The 22,760-nt window shown below is 34.5% G+C and overlaps 1 protein-coding gene across 1 annotated transcript in view; it reads left to right on the top strand.

Moving 5' to 3' along the window:
• Positions 1-17,066, top strand: part of LOC149225803 (abietadienol/abietadienal oxidase-like) — a 118,488-nt gene extending 101,422 nt beyond the window's left edge. The window contains exons 4-9 of the mRNA XM_089375150.1: positions 15,354-15,596; positions 15,737-15,823; positions 15,965-16,043; positions 16,214-16,329; positions 16,416-16,534; positions 16,750-17,066. Of these exons, the coding sequence (XP_089231276.1) occupies positions 15,354-15,596; positions 15,737-15,823; positions 15,965-16,043; positions 16,214-16,329; positions 16,416-16,534; positions 16,750-16,843 (738 nt within the window). The 3' untranslated portion in view covers positions 16,844-17,066. The remainder of the gene's footprint in view (positions 1-15,353; positions 15,597-15,736; positions 15,824-15,964; positions 16,044-16,213; positions 16,330-16,415; positions 16,535-16,749) is intronic.
• Positions 17,067-22,760: the final 5,694 nt, after the last annotated feature.

Genomic DNA, 22,760 nt, shown 5'->3' on the forward strand with positions numbered 1-22,760 from the left:
ACTTTAAAGTATATCAAATGGTTTTCATGTCATCCATTGTAAATGGAAATATAGAAGAGTAAGTATTGAAAACTTAGAAGGATTTCAATTGTCAAAAAATGAAGATCATGTATGCAGACTGAATAAAGAACTCTATCAACTAAAGCAATTTCGTAGAGTTTAGTATTCAAGACTTGACAAATACCTACAACAATAATGTTTCAAACTAGGAGTTATGGACATCAATATTTACATTATAACAAAAAATGAAACTATGTTAATAATTGTGGTTTATGTGGATGATATTATTTTTGGAAGTAATGTTGATAGAGGAGCCAAAAGTTTGCAAAAGAAACGCAAAAAGAATTTGAAATGTCCATGCTTAGAGAACTATAATTATTTTTAGGTTTTAATATTTCTTAATCTAGTAAAGGCATATTCATTTCTCATAGCAAATACATCAAGGAGATGTTGGAGAAATTTAGAACAGAAAACTATGCACTTATAGTACACCCATGATCATAGGATTTAAATTGAGGAAAGATGATGACTTCCCGTAAGCAAACCAAACATTGTACATGTTAATGATTTGAAGCCTACTACATGTCCCAACATAAAGTCCAAAAATCGTGCAAGCAATAGGATTGGTTGCAAGATTTCAATTTGCACCAAATGAGACACATATGCAAGCATCAAAATGAATATTTGAATCTCTAAAGGGAAAATTGGACTTTGGCTTGTGGTATTCAAGAAGTAAGAACTTCATTCTAATAGAATATATATATGTAGATTGGGAAGGAAGTATTGATGATAAGAAAAGTACAAGCGGGGGATAATTCTTTCTAGGGACCTTTCTAGTATGATGGTTGAGAAAGAAACAAACTTCAATCTCTCTATCCATAATATAAGTTTAATATATTTCAACAATAACATGTTTCTCACATGTTCTTTAATGAAGCAAACACTAAAGGATATCAAGGTAGAATATTATTATCCAATATCAGTCATCTGTAACAACATAAGTGTAATCAACATTTCAAATAATTTTTTTATTCGCTCAATTGTGAAGCATATTCACATCAAGTACCACTTTCTAAGAAACTAGGTAGTTGAAAAAAGTGTCAAGCTAGAATATATTGCCATCAAGGAACATGTTGTAGATAATTTTTTGCAAACCCCTTACTATAGAAACATTTAACTATCTCAAAAAAAATATGGAAGTGATATTTTTGTCATCTCACAGGTAAAGGGAAGCACAATCCCATGGGGAGTATCTATTTTCCATTTATGTCAAAGGGTGAGAAGTTACAAATAGAGGAAGAATTGTACATACAATGAGAGTTGTAGACAAAGGGAGTAGTGTGGTATTGTTTTGAAATTGACTAAGCATTTACATCAATGAAAAAGGGGGATATTGTTAGAAATACTTTTGTCATTGATGTCAAAGATAGGGGAGACAAAAAATTTCCAAAATAAAGATTGTAAGATGGAGATTGTTTGAATATTGTTTTTCGAATTTCATTGCCCTGTTTATATACACTATATTTGAAGAAATTTTTAATCTAAATATATAGCTCAAATGGGAGCATAGGATATATGTTTGAAAATATTATTATAAGACCTATCCAATGGTATATTTCACTCCCTATAACTCCATAGGAATGAGGATATATGAAAGATTCTAAGTTGTACTAGCCAAAAAGTACAAGTTTTCTTAGCCAATTTTACAAGTTGGACCCATAAGTGAATGCAAAAACACTAGAAATAAAGGATATATCAGTGCATTTGAAGTACATGAAGTATGAAGCATGCATATGAATATGATGATGATATGAAGTACATGAAGTATGAAGCATGCATATGAATTTAGAATCTCTCTATGTATGAAGACCTTAGGTTAGTGCCTATACAAGTCTTGCTAAGTTGGTGCTTAGCCAAGAATATTGGTATCTCTAGTAGGTTGGTGCATACATAATATATTGCTAAGTTGGTGCTTAGCCAAGAAGATTGGTATCTCTAGTAGGTTGGTGCATACATAATATCTTGATAAGTTGGTTCTTAGCTTAGGAGATTGGTAATTCTATTAGGTGGGTGGCTACAAGATTTATATTAGAAGGTTAGTTCCTAACAAACATTTATAGATATAAGTTTTTTTGGTTTTCTACCACTAGGGTTTCCATGTTAAACTTTGTGTACTGTGATTTAATTTTAGATGCATTTAATATTTGAAGTTAACGAGTGATTGATGAATACTCATTAAAAAAAAAAAAGAGGGTGGGGGGGATCTTATACAGACTCAATGTTAGGTCCCTATAATACTAGTGTATTCCATTATTATTATTGTCATTGTAACCCCCTATTGTTATTGTTGTGCCCATGTTGTCCCCATATTGTTATTATTGTGCCCCATAGAAGGCCACTATTGTTATTGTTGTGCCCTTACATTATTATCGTTATGTTGGCTCTGATTATATTGTGACCCCTTAGACTCTTATATATAGAAAGGAGGTATTGTCATTTGTATCATCCAAGAATTATTCATTTGTGTAATGTAAATGAGGTTTCCCCCTTGAATAGGCTACTTTTGAAGTTGTTGATCTATCTCATTCTTCTATTTTGTGATTTGGTTGCATAACAATTGGTATGAGAGCTTTGGATTCTAGGGTTTCGCTGATGCAAACAGGTCATCGTGGAATTGTCGCTATAACTATTTTTCTACAAAGATTCAGAAGCTAAAATTAAAACCCATTTGAACGAAATCGTGATGAACCTCGGGACCAAATTTCATATCTTGTCTCGCTATAATTTCAGAGATATGAACTGAGGAAGTTAAGGTTTTTGCAAGCTCCCGAATTTGATCTCAAACAGGTCACCAGGGGAAAATCGTTATAATTGTTTCTCTGAGCATCAGATTGAAATTTCATAAACAATAACAGAAAGATAATGGACTTTTGTTTTATGTTTATCGTTTTTAGGTCCAAAGTTCGAAATAGTGACACATGGCACTTCGTACAAGTTCACTCTACTGAACCAGTCTATAATCAGGTCATCGTGGGGTGTTTGACATAACGTTTTCTCGGAGAATCCAATCTGGATCAGACTTGTGGGATTGGAAATAGGACATAGAGGGCTATCACAAGACGAAATTTCAAACCTTGGAGATCCGAAATTACAGATATACAATAGTCGAGCTCCTACAAAGAGAAAAAAGGTGTGTACTCTTTTTACAAAATTTGCATAAGTTTGGTTTGAAAATTTCATTTGAAGTGATTCAAAGGTAACATTGAAGCATATTTATCATTAATTGATTCCCCGAAGAAATAAAATAGAAACACCTAGTAAGCAACCTAAAATCTCTAGCATGACTCATGAAGAAGAGGAAAAAATGCAACATGATATATCAAAATTATGAGACCAAGTGCAACAAATTTCACTCTCACAAAAAGTAATAGAAGTTAAGATGGACGGTTTAAAGAAAGGCATGAAAGCTAAGATGAATGGCGTGGAAGCTAAGATAGATGGCATGGAATCTAATATGGATGTTTTAGAAGTAAACATTGAAGATTTGAAGAAAGACATGGAAGGTTTGGCAAAGTTGCTACAAGAAATGCTTCCTACTGGCGAAAAGGTAGTAGAATAAACTCATGATGAGAACAAAAGAAATGTTAGTCATGATTTCATAGACTCTAACGTTGGATTGAAGACCCACGATGTTCCAAATACCAATATAACTAAGTTTTATGGCAAGGAACCCGTAACATGGACATTATAGATGGAGCAATATTTCAATCTCCATAATGTGCAAAACACACAAAAGGTACACATTGCGACTTTATATTTGGAACCCAATTAGTTTGTATGGTATCGATGGATTTGTTCTCGTATACAAATTGTCACTTGGGCAATTTTTACAGAAGAAATGATAGCACATTATGAGGATACAAAAAGCAACACCATTTTAGCCAATTGATAAATCTCAAACAAAATGGTTTAATGGTGGAGCACATTGAGGAATTCCAAAAATTGAATATAGGGGTAAAATATATTCCAGAGGAGCAACGGAATGATGTGTTCATAGGGACTTTAAAGGATAACATCCAACATGAGGTTCGCCTTTGGGAACCTGATTCATTATAGAAGGCATTTAGGTTGGCAAGAAAAATTGAAAGCAAAATTATGGAAACAAGGAAGCCTACCAATCACAAATATAAATATGGAAGTGTTGTTTCCCCTAGCCTTCCACAACCTACAAGGTTGACACCACAAAATTGGAAGAAAAGAGAGAAAAAGGGATTTTTTATAGTTGTGATAACAAATACACTAAAGGTCATAAGTGTGCTGAAAATAAATTATTTTACATAGATTGTGAAGAGGAAGAATAAAAGGAACAAGAAACATCAAAAGAAGAGGATACACACCAGGAACAAACCCTATAAAGAAGAAATGAATATGACCAAATCTTGTAATGCATTGGCCAAAATTACCACTCCTCAAACTATCAATATAGAAGGACATATCAAGAAGAAAAAGGTAATAGTGTTGATTGATTCGAGTAGTACCCATAATTTTATACATTGTAAGATAGCGAAGGAATTGAATTGCTTCCTATATCTAGCACTAGAGTGTCAAGTGATGGTTGTAAATGGAGGAACCATAAATTTCCCTATACAGTGCCATAATATCAAGCTATCCATGGGAGAATATGTGTTGAATAGTCCAATGCTTTCCATTCCAATGTGTGGTGTTGATGTTGTACTAGGAGTCTAATGGCTACAATCTTTGGGCATGATAACTTTTAATTTTCAAGAACTTTTCTTGATTTTTTCAGAAGGAAAGGAAGTTGAATTAAGTGGTATCGTAGGCAAACCAAGAAAGATAATTAGCTCTAACGACATGACAACTTCTAAAGAAAGAACAACGTGGCGTAATTGCACAATTATGTTTGCTAGAGGTTCCCACATTGAAATCATCTATTTCTCTAGATCTCCAAAAAGTCTTGGACAATCATTCCACAGTATTTGAGACTCCCAAAGGCATGCCACCTATTCATGATCATGATCATGCTATTCATTTGATTCCAAGAATTGTTCCTCCAAACATCAGGCCTTACAAATATCCCTATGCCCAAAAGAGTGAAATTTAACGTATGGTTGCAGAAATGCTAGAGGTTGGTATAATTAAACCTAGTCAAAGTTCTTTATCTGCTCCAGTAGTATTGATGCACAAGAAGGATGGATCATGGCGCATGTGTCTGGATTATAGGAGATCAACAAGCTCACTATTAAAGATAAATTTCCCATTCCTATCATTGATGAATTATTGGATGAATTGCATGGAACAATTTACTTCACCAAGTTGGACTTTCGTTCAAGATATCATCAAATTAGAATGAGGACTAAAGAGATTCTGAAAACAACATTTAGAACTCATGAGGGTCATTATGAATTGTTGGTAATGCCTTTTGGCCTTACCAATGGACCTTATACATTTCAAGCTTTGATGAATTCCATTTTCAAACCCTTCCTTAGAAAATTTGTGTTTGTATTCTTTTTGATGATATACTAATCTACAAAAAGTCTTGGAAGGATCATGTTCAACATGTTGATAGAGTGCTCAAACTATTGGAGGAGAAACAATTATATGCAAAAACCTCCAAATGTTTCTTTGGAGTAGAAGAGGTGGAATATTTGTGTCATATTGTATCTCATGAAGGTGTTAAGATAGACCCTAGCAAAATTAAATCTATTAAGGAATGGAAAATCCCCACATCCATAAAGAATCTGCGAGGATTTCTTGGGTTGAAAGGGTATTATCACAAGTTTGTTAAGGATTATGGGAGAATAATAGCACCTCTAACAACATTACTGAAGAAAGATGCATTTTCTTGGACTCCATAAGCAAGGAAAGCCTTTGAACATATTAAAGAAGCAATGTGCCAAGCACCGGTCTTAGCTATGCCAGACTTCACAAAAACCTTTATTATGGAATGTGTTGCCTCAGGAAATGGAATTGGTGTTGTTTTAATGCAAGAAGAAAGACCCATTTATTTTTAAATTAATCCAATCAAAGGAAAGTATTTACAAAAAGCTATTTATGAGAAGGAAATCTTGGCAATACTACATGCACTTAAGAAATGGCGACCTTACCTAATGGGAAGACACTTCAAAGTAAACATGGATTATGATAGTCTTAAATAATTTATAGAACAAATATTATCTTCAGAAGAGTAGCAAAAATGGGTCACAAAGATGTTGGGTTATGACTTTGAAATCATCTACAAAAAAGGGAAGCAAAATGTTGTTGCAGATGCACTATCAAGAAAGGATGAGGATGTGGAAGCATTGTCGTGTACCATTTATAGTATCCAACCAGATCATATAAATGAAGCAAGGGATGAATGGAATAATGACGAAGAAGTGTGGGAAATCATTCAAAAGTTGCAGGAAGATCCAAGTACATCTAATACATTTATCTAGAAAAATGATTCGTCATGGTACAAAGATCACTTATACCTTTGTAAGAATTCCCAACTAAAACAAAAGATTCTTCTGGAATTGCACACATGTCCCTTAGGAGGGCATTAAAGATTTTTAAAAACTTACCATAGGGTTAAGAAGGATTTTTTTTGCGATGGCCTTAAATCTGATATTTAAAAGCTTGCGGCAGAATGTTTGGTTTGCCAACAAAATAAAGTTGAGACAATTAAGACCCCAGGTCTATTACAACCTTTATCCATTCCAAGTCAACGTTGGGAGGAGGTTTCAATGGATTTTATCACAGGTGTACCCAAGTCTGAAGAAAAGAGTGTCATCATGGTGGTAGTTGATAGACTTACTAAGTATGCACACTTGTGTGCATTATCTCATCCATTTAAAGCCAGTACAGTTGCTACTGCATTTATGGAAACAATTCAAAAGCGACATGGAAACCCAAAGATTATTGTAAGCGACAGAGATCCTATTTTCACTGGAAACTTTTGGGCAAAATTATTTTCTTATCTGGGTACTCAGTTATCTCATAGATCATCTTATCATCTCCAATCTGATGGGCACATTGAGATAGTGAACAAATGTTTGGAAGGATATCTTCATTGATTTGTATCTGATAAACAAACACAATGGGTCAAATGGTTGCCTCTAGCTGAATGGTGGTATAACACTTCCTTCCATAATGTAGCAAAAATAACCCCAATTATGTCACTTTATGGATATCATCCACCGTCCATCACATCATATTTAAGAGAGAATTCTAAGGTTCAAGCAGTGGAAGATCACATCGAGCATGAACAAAAAGTTCTCCAACTCTTAAAGGATAACCTGACTTTGGCACAAAATAGAATGAAACAACGGGCAACTCAACATCGCAATGAAAGAAGTTTTGATGTAGGTGACTGGGTATTTTTATGACTACAACCATACAAAAAAATGTCCCTCAAGCAATCTTAGAAGGATAATAAATTATCACCAAAGTATTATGGTCTGTACAAGGTGTTGCAAAAGATTAGTACTATGGCATACAAATTGGAACTTCCTGCATCTTCCTCAGTGCACCCAGTTTTCCATGTTTCATGCTTAAAGAAGGTTATAGGTGATAAGCTCCCAGTTCAAACAATATTTCCAAAACTTGACGAGGAAGGAAAAATCATATTGGAACCTGAAGTTGTCGTTGAAAAAAGAACTCGACAGCTACGAAATAGATCAATTTCATAGTATCTCATCAAGTGGAAGAACTTACCCGTTGAAGATTCCACATGGGAGGATAAGAATTTTATACAGAAGTATCCAGAACTACTCAAGCAATGAGGACAACACCCTTTTTAAGGATAGGGTCATGTTAGGTCCCTATAATACTAGTGTATTCTGTTATGAAACCAGCTCAAGAAAAGATAGAAAAGATAGATCAACGCCTTAGAATTCAGCCTCTTCAAGGGGGCAACCTCCTTTACATTACATAAATGAACAATTCTTGGATGATACAAATGACAAAACCTCCTTTCTATATATAGGAGTCTAGGGAGTCACAATATAATCCAGCCGACCTAACAATAATAATATAAAGCCACAAAAATAACAATAGAGGGATTCTATGGGGCACAGAAATAACAATATGGGGGTAATAGGGGCACAACAATATAAATAAGGGGTATAACTACAATAGTAATGGGGTAATCACTAGTATTATAGGGACCCAACATGCCCCTCTCCTTCAAAAAAAGTGTTGTCCTCAACACTTGAGTAGTTCTGGATACTTCTACATAAAATTCTCATCCTCCCATGTGGAATCTTCAACAGATAAGTTCTTCCACTTGATAAGATACTCTGAAATTGATCGATTTCGTAGCTGTCGAGTTCTTGTTTCTGTGACTGCTTCCGGTTCCAATATAATTTTTCCTTCCTCGTCAAGTTCTGGCAATATTGTTTGAATTGGGAGCTTGTCACCTATAACCTTCTTTAAACATGAAACATGGAAAACTGGGTGCAATCGAGAAGCTGCAGGAAGCTCCAATTTGTATGCCATAGTACCAATCTTTTGCAACACCTTGTATGGACCATAATACTTTGGTGATAATTTATTATCCTTCTTAGCTTGCTTTAGGGACATTTGCTTATATGGTTGTAGCCGTAGGAATACCCAATCACCGACATCAAAACTTCTTTCACTGCGATGTTGATCTGCCTATTGTTTCATTCTATTTTGTGCCAACACGAGGTTATCCTTTAAGAGTTGGAGGACTTGTTGTTGATGTTCGATGTGATGTTCCACTGCTTGAACCTTAGAATTTTCTCTTAAATATGATGTGATGGATGGTGGTTGATACCCATAAAGTGCCATAAATGGGGTCATTTTTGTTGCTGTATGGAAGGAAGTGTTATACCACCATTCAGCCAGAGGTAACCATTTGACCCATTGTGTCTGTTTATCAGATACAAAGCAACGAAGATATCCTTCCAAACATTTGTTTACTATCTCAGTTTTCCCATCAGATTGAGGATGATAAGATGAGCTATGAGCTAACTGAGTACCAAGACAAGAAAATAATTCTGTCCAAAAATTTCCAGTGAAAATGGGATCTCTGTCACTTACAATAATCTTTGGGTTTCCATGTAGCTTTTGAACTGTTTCCATAAATGCAGTAGAAACTGTACTGGCTTTAAGTGGATGTGATAATGCACAAAAGTGTGCATACTTGGTAAGTCTGTCAACTACCACCATGATGACACTCTTTCCCTCAGACTTGGGTAAACATGTGATAAAATCCATTGAAACCTCCTCCCAACGTTGGCTTGGAATGGATAAAGGTTGTAATAGACCCGGTGTCTTAATTGTTTCAACTTTATTTTGTTGGCAAACCAAACATTCCGCCACAAACTTTTGAATATCTGATTTAAGGCCATCCCAAAAAAATTCCTTCTTAACCCTGTGGTAAGTTTTTAAAAATCCTGAGTGCCCTCCTAAGGGAGAAGTGTGCAATTCCATAAGAATCTTTTGTTTTAGCTGGGAATTCTTACAGAGGTATAAGCGATCTTTGTACCATAACGAATCATTTTGCCAGCTAAATGTATCAGAAGTACTAGAATCTTGTTGTAGCTTTCGAATAAGTGCCCACACTTCTTCGTCATTCTTCCATTCCTCCCTTGCTTCGTTTATCCAATCTGGTTGGATAATAGAAATGGCACACAACAATGCTTCCACATCCTCATCCTTTCTTGAGAGTGCATCTGCCACCACATTTTGCTTCCCTTTTTTGTAGATGATTTCAAAGTCATAACCCAACATCTTTGTGACCCACTTTTGTTGCTCTTCAGAGGATAATCTTTGTTCTAAAAAGTATTTAAGGCTATCATGATCCATTTTTACCTTGAAGTGTCTTCCCATTAGGTAGGGTCGCCATTTCTTAAGTGCATGGAGTATTGCCAACATTTCCTTCTCATAAATAGCTTTGCTTAAAAACTTTCCCTTGATTGGACGACTTTCAAAAGCAATGGGTCTTTCATCTTGCATTAGAACAGCACCAATTCCATTTCCTGAAGCATCACATTCCACAATAAAGGTTTTTGTGAAGTCCGGTGTAGCTAAGACCGGTGCTTGGCACATTGCCTCTTTAAGATGTTCAAAGGCCTTTGTTGCTTCCGGAGTCCATGAAAATGAATCTTTCTTCAATAATGTTGTTAGAGGTGTTGCTATTCTCCCATAATTCTTAACAAACTTGCGATAATACCCTGTCAACCCAAGAAATCCTCGCAGATGCTTTATGGATGTGGGGATTTTCCATTCCTTAATGGCTTTAATTTTGCTAGGGTCTACCTTAACTCCTTCATGAGATACAATATGACCCAAATATTCCACCTCCTGGACTCCAAAGAAACATTTGGATCTTTTTGCATATAATTGTTTCTCCTCCAATAGTTGTAGCACCCTGTCAACATGTTCAACATGATCCTTCCAAGACTTGCTGTAGATTAGTATATCATCAAAAAATACTAACACAAATTTTCTAAGGAATGGTTTTAAAATTGAATTCATCAAACCTTGAAATGTTGAAGGTGCATTGGTAAGGCCAAAAGGCATGACCAAAAATTCATAATGACCCTCATGAGTTCTAAATGCCGTTTTCGGAATGTCTTCAACCTTCATTCTGATTTGATGATATCCCGAACGAAGATCCAACTTGGTGAAGTAAATTGATCCATGCAATTCATCAAGTAATTCATCAATAACAGGAATGGGGAACTTATCTTTAATAGTGAGCTTGTTGAGCTCCCTATAATCCGGACACATGCGCCATGATCCATCCTTCTTGTGCACCAATACTACTGGAGCTGAGAAAGAACTTTGACTCGGTTGAATTATACCAGCCTCTAGCATTTCTGCAACCATACGTTCAATTTCACTTTTTTGGACATAGGGATATCTGTACGGCCTGATGTTTGGAGGAACACTTCCTGGAATCAGATGAATAGCATGATCATGATCACGCATAGGTGGGAGACCCTTGGGAGTCTCAAATACCTTGGAATGATTGTCCAAGACTTTTTGGAGATCTGGAGAAATAGATGATTCCAATGTGGAAACATCTAGCGAGCATAATTGTGCAATTACACCTCTTTGCTCCTTTTTTAGAAGCTTTGTCATACCATGAGAGCTGATTATCTTTCCTGGTTTCCCTGCAATACCCCTTAATTCAACTTCCTTTCCTTCCGTAGAAAATTTGATGAAAAGTTCTTGAAAATTAAAAGCTATTGTACCCAAGGATTGTAGCCATTGGACTCCTAGTACAACATCCGCACCTCCCATTGGAATGGAAAGCATTGGGCTAGTCAATACATATTCTCCCATGGATAGCTTGATATTATGGCACTTTCCAGAGCAATTTATTGTTCCTCCATTTGCAATCATCACTTGACACTCTGGTGCTGGATATAGGAAGCAATTCAATTCTTTTGCTACCCTACAATGAATAAAATTGTGGGTGCTTCCTGAATCAATCAACACTATTACCTTTTTCTTCTTGATTTGTCCTTCTATCTTGATGGTTTGAGGAGTGGTAATTCCCACCAATGCATTACAAGATATGGTCGGATTTATTTGTTCTTCATCTAGGCTTTGTTCCTGAAGTATATCTTCTTCTTTTGACCTTTCTTGCTCCTTTTCTTCTTCCTCTTCACAATCTATGTAGAATAATTTCTTCTCAGCACACTTATGACCTTTAGTGTATTTGCTATCACAAGTGTAACAAAGCCCTTTTGCTCTTTTTTCTTCCAATTGTTGTGGTGTCAACCTTATAGGTTGTGGAAGACTAGGGGCAACAACACTTCCGTCTTTATAGTTGTGAGTGGTATGCTTCCTGGTTGCCATAATTTTGCTTTCCATTTTTCTTGCTAACCTGAATGCCTTCTCTAATGAATCAGGTTCCCAAAGGCGAACATCATGTTGGATATTATCCTTTAAAGACCCTATGAACACATCAATCCTATGCTCCTCTGGAATATCTTTTACCCTTATGTTCAATTTTTGGAACTCCTCAATGTGCTCCATTACTGAACCCTTTTGTTTGAGACTTATCAATTGGCTAAAAAAAGTGTTGTTTTTTGTATCTTCATAATGTGCTATCAATTCTTCCGTAAAAATTGCCCAAGTGATAAATTGTTTACGAGAGCAAAGCCATTGATACCATACAAACTGATTTGGTTCCAAATATACAGTTGCCATACGTACCTTTTGTGCGTTTTGCACATTATTGAGATCGAAGAATTGCTCCATCTGTAATATCCATGTGGTGGGATCCTTGCCATCAAACTTCCTCATATCGATTTTTGGAATATGGTGATTCTTCGATCCAAAATTAGCGTCTATGGAATCATGATTAACATTTCTTTTGTTCTCATCATGAGTTTCCTTTACTACCTTTTCACCATTAGTGACCCTTTCTTGTAGCAACTTCTTCAATTCTTCCATGTTTGTCTTCATATCTATCTTCAAATCTGCCATGTCTCTCTTCAAATCTGTCTTCGAATCATCCATCTTAGCTTCCATGCCCTTTATCTTAGATTCCACTCCATTTATCTTAGATTCCACGCCATTTATCTTAGATTCCACGCCACTTATCTTAGCTTCTGTTAGCTTTTGTGAGCGTGACATTTGTTGCACTTGTTCTTGTAATTTTGATATATCATGTAGCATTTCTTCCTCTTCTTCATGGGTCATGCTAGAGCTTTCAGGTTCCTTACTAGGTGTTTGCATTTTCTTTCCTCAGGGCATCAGTTACCTATAATAATGATTTACTATGCCCTTTGAATTCCGTTAAACCAAGCTTACACAAAAATAAAAAATAAAAACTACACACCTTTTTTCACTTTATAGAAGCCTGATATTGAATCTGATGTATCTTTGTAATTTCGGATCATCCAATTCTGAAATTGCTACCTGTAGTAGCCTTCTGCGTCCCCTTTCCAATGCCACAAGTCTGAGCCAAATTGGATTCTCCAAGGAAGAGTTATGTGAAATCTCCCACAGTGACCTATTTTTAGACTGGTTCAGTAGAGCGAACTTGTACGACGTGCCACGAGTCACTGTTTCAACCTTTGAATCTGAAACACACATAAAAGAAACTACAATCCGTCCTTTTTCTGTACCTTCTTACGAAATTTCAATCCGATCCCCAGAGAGAAAGTTATGATGATTTTCCCCAGGTCACCTGTTTTGAATGTAATTCAGGAGTCTGCAAAAAGACCAACTTCCTCAGATCATATCTCCGCAAATATTGCCCGAAAAGCTCTGAAATTCGGACCCAAGGTTCAGCGCGATTTCTTCTCAAATGGGTTTTTTTTGCGACTTCTGAAACGTCACAGAAAAAAAGTTATAGCGAAAATGCCACGATGACCTGTTTGGAGCAGCGAAACCCTAGAATCCAAAGCTCTGATACCAAATGTTATGAACCCAGCTCAAGAAAAGATAGAAAAGATAGATCAACACCTTAGAATTCAGCCTCTTCGAGGGGGCAACCTCCTTTACATTACATAAATGAACAATTCTTGGATGATACAAATGACAAAACCTCCTTTCTATATATAGGAGTCTAGGGAGTCACAATATAATCCAGCCGACCTAACAATAATAATATAAAGCCACAAAAATAACAATAGAGGGATTCTATGGGGCACAGAAATAACAATATGGGGGTAATAGGGGCACAACAATATAAATAAGGGGTATAACTACAATAGTAATGGGGTAATCACTAGTATTATAGGGACCCAACATATTCCCTTATTATTATTGTCATCGTAGCCCCTTATTGTTATTTTTGTGCCCATGGTGTCCCCATATTGTTATTATTGTGCCCCATAGAAGCCCACTATTGTTATTGTTGTGCCCTTACATTATTATCGTTATGTCGTCTCTGATTATATTGTGACCCCTTAGACTCCTATATATATAAAGGAGGCCTTGTCATTTGTGTCATCCAAGAATTGTTCATTTTTGTAATGTAAAGGAGGTTTCCCCCTCAAAGAAGCTACTTTTAAAGTCATTGATCTATCTAATTCTCTTATTTTGTGAGCTGGTTGTATAACATTCAACGACCCTAATATAAGCATAACTTTAACAATTCAATGAATTTCCAACTCGACTTCTCAAAATCGTTGGACCTGTCAAGCTTAATGAGAATTCTTGGTTTCTTGATTAATTTCAATGAATGGACCATCTCATGGGCTAGAGTTGTCCTTTTGATATAACCTAACCATATCAAAGAAAAAATTGAGGGGAGTTGTGTTTTAAGATGGTTCGCTATGAAGTTTGTAATAATTTTATAGAGAATATTGCAAAGGAAATAGGTTGAAATTTATCGAGGTCCTTAGCATTATTATCCTTGGAAATGAGGGTGATAAAGGTAGAATTCATACTAGGAAGGATAATAGAGAAGTGGATGGAGTCTTCAAGAATCTCTCAAACTTTGAGACTTATGATTTTCCAACATGCATGGAAAAATTTTATATAGTAAATTCATATGGCTCTAGATACTTTCCTTTGTTCATTTCCATGATTACTTGTTCAAAATTCATTAGGGTGATTTCACTTAAGAGGACATCATTTTATTTTCATGTAAATATACTTGGAATGTGCTATGTTATCTTTTAAATCAATGATCCATGATTTATCCTAGGTTCCAAGAGGATATTCCAATAGAAGGTCACAAAATTTTGCTCAATATCCTCATGGGCTTTGAGCTTGTTTACTTGATTATCCTTGAAGGTGGATATTATTTTGTTTTTTATATGTTGAATCATGTATTTGATGAAATAATTTGGTATATTTTTCAACTTCATTCAACCATTGAATTCTAGATTTTTTCTTCCAAATGAGTTCTTACCTACCTCTTTCAACTAGTTGAGTTTGAAGTTGTGTAGCTTCCTCTCCAATAAGGGGCTGTCTTCTCTTCTAGAATTATTATTTTATAGAATGTTCTCCATTTTCTCCTCAAGCTCATTTAGGCCTAGAAAATATCTCCAAACTCCTCTTTGTTCATTTATTGAGATGAATCCTGAGTCATTTTAGCCATGGATGGAATCTATATATTAGTGAACCTCATGGTATCTCTACATCTTTCCACCAATTTGCAATCCATAAAGGAGGGATGATATACAAGAAGATTCAAAATAAAAGGGATAGATTTTGGAGATGCCTTGAAGATTGATCTTCAAGGAGATAACTTATTTACTTTGTTATCAAAACAATACAAATTATTTCCATTTTAATTGATGCAATTTATAAATGAAGATGTAAAGGATCTCTTTTATAGTAAAATCAAGAGTATGTTTTTAGCATAAAAATCATTGTATAATTGATCAAATTATTTTTGGTGTGTGATCATGTAGGCAAGGGGAATCCTCATAAATAAAATTTCAAACATTATAGAAGAAAGAAGGAAACATCCAGAAGTAATTCATCGTGATATGTTGGCACGAATTCTTGAAGAAGGGTCCATTGCAAATACACAAGAAATTATTTGTGACTGTATTCTCAATATACTTTTAGCTGGCCATGAGACCTCCTCCAAAGCCATGCTATTTACCATCAAACATTTGAGTGATTGTCCTAAGGCATTGGCACAATTGAGGGTATGCATCATTCAATTCCCATTCTCATTTGCATTTGTATTTATTTATTAAAAAATTTAGTTTAGAACATTATAAATAAAATATTACATATTTAATTTAGAAAGTCAAAAAAAATGAAATATTCGATGTTGTCGTGGCAGGAAGAGCATGATACAATACTAAGGAACAAAGGAGATAATAAGAAACTTGATTGGAATGACTACACATCAATGAAATTCACTCAATGTGTGAGTAAAACATTATTATTTTTCATGAAAATATATATATATATATATGAAAAATGTTATTCTTCTCTTTTTTAAAGAAAACTCAATGAATACAAACATTATAAAAACATATTGCAATGATATAGAAGTTGGCCTTTGTAGGTTATAGATGAAACACTTCGTTTGGAAAACTTTGCTCAAGGTGTGTACAAGGAAAATAAGGAAGACATCAAAGTGAAAGGTATTGTCTAATATATGGAAAAGTGTTATATTGTGAAAGGTTTTGTTAAAAATATATGTATCATATGTAAAACAGTTAAGGTTAATATATTTTTCGTACTCAGTATCATTAATTTTATTGATTCTAATTCATTAATTGTAATGTATTCATATTATCCCTTTTATTTCCAGATTATGATATTCCTAAAGGGTCATTGATTTTTATTTCAACCATGGCCCCACATCGAGATGAAAACTTCTACTTCAAAGCTCATGAATTTAATCCATGGCGATGGGAATTTAATCAGGTATGAAAATAGTTATTATGCACCTTAAGATTTAAATAGTAATATTTTTTCAAGTAATAAGTTCATTAAACTTATTCATATTGTAGGACATTTCAAATGAACCATTATTTATACCTTTTGGAGTTGGGCCTAGACTTTGTCCAGGACATCATCTTACCAGACTTGAGTTATCTATTTTTCTTCACATGTTTGTCACAAGATTCAGGTTTGTTTTTCTATTTCAACACAATTAAATGTTTTTAAAACTCATTAATAAATATTTAACCATTATAAGTTTCATTTTGTATATTAACAATACTTTACAACAATTGGTATTATTATCTTATTTCATTTAATTATTAATATCTTTTTTTAAATATATATTTATATTTAATTTTTTTATAAAACGAATTATAATATCTTTTATTATAAATTTTGCAGATGGGATGTGCTTGGAAATGACCATGTTTCGTATTTTCCCTTTCCTAAATTGTCTAAGGGATTCCGTATTTCTCTCCATTTAAGGGCATGTTAGAAAAAGTGAGTTATATACACTATGTCAAAACATTTAAAAAATTTCCTAAATTGTCTAAGGGATTCAATGTTTCTCTCCATTTAAGGGCATGTTAGAAAAAGTGAGTTATATACACTATGTCAAAACATCTAAAATTTTCCATACTTTGTATTTGATATTTTGTTGTTTATATATAATAAGAAAATGCACAATAATAATAATAATGGGTGGCTTATATGGTATGTAATCATATAGTATCCATATGTAGCATGCTATTAGTAGTGTGGGCATGTTAGAAAAAGTGAGTTATATACACTATGGCAAAACATCTAAAAATTTCCATACTTTGTATTTGATATTTTTTTTGGTTTATATATAATGAAAAAATGCACAATAATAACACTAATGGGTGGCTTATATGGTATGTAAGCATATAGTATCCATATGTAGCATGCTACTAGTAGTGTGGGTTAGATGTATAGACATGTGTAGCTTTGAAGGGTTAAGGTTGTATGTTTAATTGAGTTATATTGAGTTAGGGGGAACTAAAACTGAACATTACCCTTATCATAAAAGTTCATAAGGTAATTTATATGTATGTGTATGTATGCACTTGTATGTATATATTTAATTTGAATGTGATTTGTAATTGTTTATTTTTTATATATAAATTTACGTTTTTAAATTGGAAGTAGGAATATTATGTATTTCATAATTATGGTTAAAAACTATTTTGATTAATTATTATATTTTAATATGCCTAGTGAAATTAGTGATCATTATATTATAAAATATTATGTAAATTGTTAAATTCAAAATTATATATATATATATATATGAAATTGTGCTATGTTTGGATTTCTCTAAGATTTGTATTCAAACCACATCAAAATATAGAGGAAAAGAGTTACCAGGTTTTACACACTCTAGTGAATGCACGTAAAGTCAACATCTTTAATGCCACTCAAATGTTGAGGGAATTCTAAAACCCATTATTACACTTAACATGACAAAGTACATTAATTCTTTGAAAAACAATAATCAAATCCTTTTTAAAGCCATTAACCTCCCCTCTTGTACAACAAACCTCTTTAGCTTGGGTTAACGTGTTCTCAACTCTTACGCAGTGAATCACTTTCAAGTTATCTAACTTGAAGGATGCATGTGGTTATTTCATTTTATAAGGAAACACACAATTATTTCAAAATGTAAGGACCCTATCATGTGTTTCATGATCATGGCATTCATGTTCTAATAATGATCATCCAAACTATTCTAATTTTTTTATAGGGGTCATTTGGATTTCTGGTTGATCATATAAACCTCCTATTGAGTCAACATTATCCTGAACTAGTTGTTGCGTCACCACATTTAGTGAGTACCTAATAGATATACCTCTCTCGCTTGCATGACTACATTTTTTTTATGACATGACCCACCCTTCCATGATGGTTGAGGACAACCTCCATTTCAGTTTGGGGCGGGGGGGAGATTTCACATCAAACTATCATGTGATACACCACGTGCCACACCATCAATACCATGACTTGGCATGCTACATAATCAATCTCAACATATGTATCACCACTGTCAGTATCACCATTTATCACCTTTTTGTCGTCCTGACTCCCATACAATATTTTGAAATTCATTTGTATATCCTAGCTCACTTGCCAATTATGATGCCCTATATACCAATTAAAAACTCTACCACAACTTAGCTTACCAAATTCTACAAACTTGGCATTCTTCTCCGCAATTGCAATTGTTGACATTGCAACAGCATCTTTATCTAAAATTGAAGCCGTGGGAGGAGTTTTTGTGTGTCATGAGCCAAACTCAACTGATTCACTACACGATCACTCGAGAGTCTATAGGATTTTTCAAAATGTAAGGTGGTTGGTGTATTTTAACAAGATGAGAGGCTTTAACGAAGACATTTCCCTTGAATTTGCGCAAAAATTGATAGAACAGTGCTCAACTGTGAGAGGAGTTGAAATCACAGTTATAGATGAGGCAAGTTCTAGAGTTACAACCTTGCCTCAAACTAGAATGCATTGGTTCAACAGGAAGATGTTGGTTTCCATAATGAAAGCCATTTTTTTGGAAAAAGGGGAACAACTTAAGAGCAATGGATGAGATGTAGATATAACTTCACTCCCACATCTATGGGAGGATGTAGCATTCTTCCTCTAGAAGTATATCACTTGTGAAGGTTGTTTTGGAGTAGTTTTCAATTACCATTTCCAGTTGTTGGCCCATCTCCACCATGGGAAATTGATCAATATCCCATATTTTTCCCTGGAATCACTGAAGCATATGGCCAATGTTGTTAAGTAAGTGAAGCATCTAGAAAGGTTTGTAGCAAACCATAATTAAGGTCATTATTGTTGATACATTGGAATGAGAAGGGAGAACAAGAGAAGGATTGTTGGTCTCTAGCAAAGGGTTGGATCAAGAAGAATTAGGGAATGAATCAAAAGAAAAAAGTGAGGACGTCGAGAAGAATGAGCAAAAGGAATGATGCTAAAAATTCTCCTATTGATACACCTGCTAGGAACTTTTGTGCTGACATCCTTGATGAAGGTCTCCCTATTGATACACATTACATATATTCTTGTGATGATGAAGTTCTTCATGCTAACACACCAGTCCACATGACCAATGGGTAGTCAAAAAAATTGGAATTTGGGGCCTTCTCTATTGTATAGGAATATCCATGCAGAAAAGAATCAAGAAAAGATCACTAAAAAATCATGTGGGTGGCAGATTTTCGAAAATAAGGGTTAGGACTATTGTAACAATGTCACTAGCTCAACAATCTCAAATGTCAACTGATATACATGAGATGAAAGAAAAACCCAAGAAGGAGGAATTCAAGCAGGAAAAGTTTGACATCTCTCTTTCTGGTAAGTCCAATTTGACCCCCCTTGTCTAAACAAGTTGATAGTTTAAAGAAATAAAATGATGATTTGAGAAAACAACTTGCAATATTAAGAGAGAAAACTCAACCTAAGAAACCCTCAAGGTTAGAAACCCTCGTTGGGGTTGTTGAAATGATGAATGCATATTCTTCCCCTCCAAAACTAAAAGGACTAGAAAAATTAGTATGTGAAGTTTGTGGAGAGATTCATAGTGAGGTTGGGTATGCATGTGATGAGTTACAAAAGCCAAATTTTGTCTTGGTGGGAGTAAAAATAGAACTTGAGGGGGAAGATATGGAATTACAGGTTGGTATAGAAGAACCTACTAATGATGTTGATGTCACACAAGGACCAACATCTAAGGTAGAGCAGCCTATGGAGAACCAACAGGCAAGTACATAAGAATTTGTCGATGATGTTGTTGTCACACAAGAACCAACATTTGAGGCAGAGAAGCCTATAGAGAATCAATTTGTTGGAACACAAGAACCTGTCGACGATTCTATTATAACATAAGAACCAATAACTGAGGTAGTACAACCTGAAAATGAAAAGAAAACAAAGACCCAGGAGAATTCACAAAAAAAAATGAAGACAATGTGTAGCTGAGACTGTATGGCCTAAAATGGAGAATGATGATCACTTGGACATAGTATTTTTACTTCAAAATTAAGTAAATTGAGACAATTAGCTTTATCGCTCCAAAAAGAGGCATTTCCACTGAGTGAGCATAGGAAAAACATTCATAATATTAAGGAGGCTAGTGAAAAAGAGTTAATGAACCAAAGGCTTAGATGAGACAAAGTGAAGGAGGAAAGGAAGAAAGAAAGGAAACAAGTGTAGGAACTTCAAGAAAAATGTCCAAAAGATACAAGACGAGAAAGAAAAGATCTACAATTTTGTACATGAATTATTGAGTTGTATAAATACTTCTCCTTATTACCCCTTCTTTATTCATGAACAATTCATTATTTTTTCAGTTAATAACTATTAAATAAAGAAGGCCATATAAGATAACTACTATTATGTCGAGGAACTTTGCATAACATAATTTGTTGTGCAATTTGTATCTACATGAGTTCATTTTTTATGGAGAAAAGAGTTTCAATCTACCACCTTATGTGGGAGACATCCAACTAAGGGCATTCCCTTCATTTTCTCAAAATTACGTAAGTTGGAAATTATCCATGAGGTTGTAACAAAAAACCAAGAGAATAAGGTGTTGTGGATCTGAGAGGAACCAAGTTTTGTTGCAAAATGGTTAGAACTTATGGGAACTTTGATCAATCTCCAGATAGAATGGATGCAGTGTGTCAGCTCCACATAAAAGTTTTGGACCTATGTTCTAGAAGTACTGAGTAGTTAAGACAGGGTGCACTGGAAGGTAGCAAATTAATATGGGAGGTGTGTGATAAGAAGTAGAAGGAAAAAGATCCATGCTGCTACCCAAATTTTATACATTCTCTTTTAATAATACCAGTGTATGTCGACTGTATCAAATTTTGTGGTCCTAATTGGCTTGGGTTGAAGTTCTGATTTCCTTTGATTTACCTTCCATCACTTAAGTATCATCATTATTTTCAGTTGAAACCCGGAAAGGTAGAAACAAGGTGGCTAGATTTGATTGCTTTCGATGGATACAAGGTTATCACTAAGGATCTAGAAAAGGATTATAATTTCACTGAGTTACACTCATAGCATGCATTAAAGGCCGACTCATGGGTCTACATGAGGACATGTCATTGCTTTAGTTGTGGGGATATGTTGGGTCTAAGAATTGGCATCCTTTTCACCACTATTTCCTTACCTTTTTTACCATTTTCTCCTTTATAACCACATCCTTTTATTAAATTGATTATCTTTTTTACTAAAGTATGGCACTCTTTCATGTCACTATAACTTATGTATTTTTTATTGCATTTGAAGAAATGATAATTGTTTTTGGGTGAATTTATTGACAAAATAATACAGAAGGATGTTTATAGGATGACTCAGTTAATTATGATGCTACTACTCCCTTTTTCCCAAATGATGCAATGTTTCTTTTCCAATGTGACGTTGTCACACTAGACCAATAGCTCAATTGTTATTCTGATGTTGATACTCTGTTTTGTGTTGATATGCACTATTTTTTCTTGTTGCCATCCTCGAGAGTTGATGTGTATTCTATTACTCAACAAGGTCAACAAAGACTATTGTGCCAACAAATATTTGACCTCTCTTGACAAAGCGGCCAACTCAGTTGTAACAGTCATAATCCCCACTATTTTAGCTACTCGCTAAACAAGGCACCATTATTGCATCACTTTTATTACAGTAATTTGTTGTAAATTGTTTAAAAATACTTTTAGTTTGAAAATCCTAAGAATCAAAATATTCTCATGGTTGTTCATGATTTTGATACCAAGATTAGAAAAAAGATAAACAGATAACACAAGATCCCTCTACCTTGTTTGGGGGATGGCATCATCATTTTTAGACTGTCCATCTTGTATTTCATTTTTAGTGCTAATGGAATCTTCTATAGGTTCATGGTTCATTTATGATTCATTGTGCTAATGTGAGTTGTGATTTTACCAACTCTCTACTAAGGAGGAAGGGCCCTCATCTTTAACAGGGATCGTTGTGTCTGTAGAGGTAGTTTATTTAATTTATTTTCATTCACTTGTAGGTTATGGTATTTTAATTCTTATCAGTTAAATTTAATGTTGTCTCAAATTTCTTGCTTGATGTATTGTTGCTACTATTTGGTTAAGTTGGCTTGCAGAATATGTAATACAGATCGCTTATGTGTCATCATGGTTATTCCTAGATTGATCCTTACTAATTGTGTGTTGCTATTATAGTTTAATTGATTCTACATATCTATATTCTATTGTTGATAAAAAAATATTAGTTAGTTGTTGTTACAAGTAATACAATGTGTTATGCAAGTAATGAGCGGATTGATTTTCGATTGTTAACATAAGGATTGATGGTTGTGTGTGTTTATGGTTGAATAATTTTGTACTAGT

Source organism: Pinus tabuliformis, chromosome J, assembly GCF_031772625.1.
Source record: "Pinus tabuliformis cultivar Carrire ecotype Pingquan chromosome J, CPIR1, whole genome shotgun sequence".
Taxonomy (NCBI): domain Eukaryota; kingdom Viridiplantae; phylum Streptophyta; class Pinopsida; order Pinales; family Pinaceae; genus Pinus; species Pinus tabuliformis.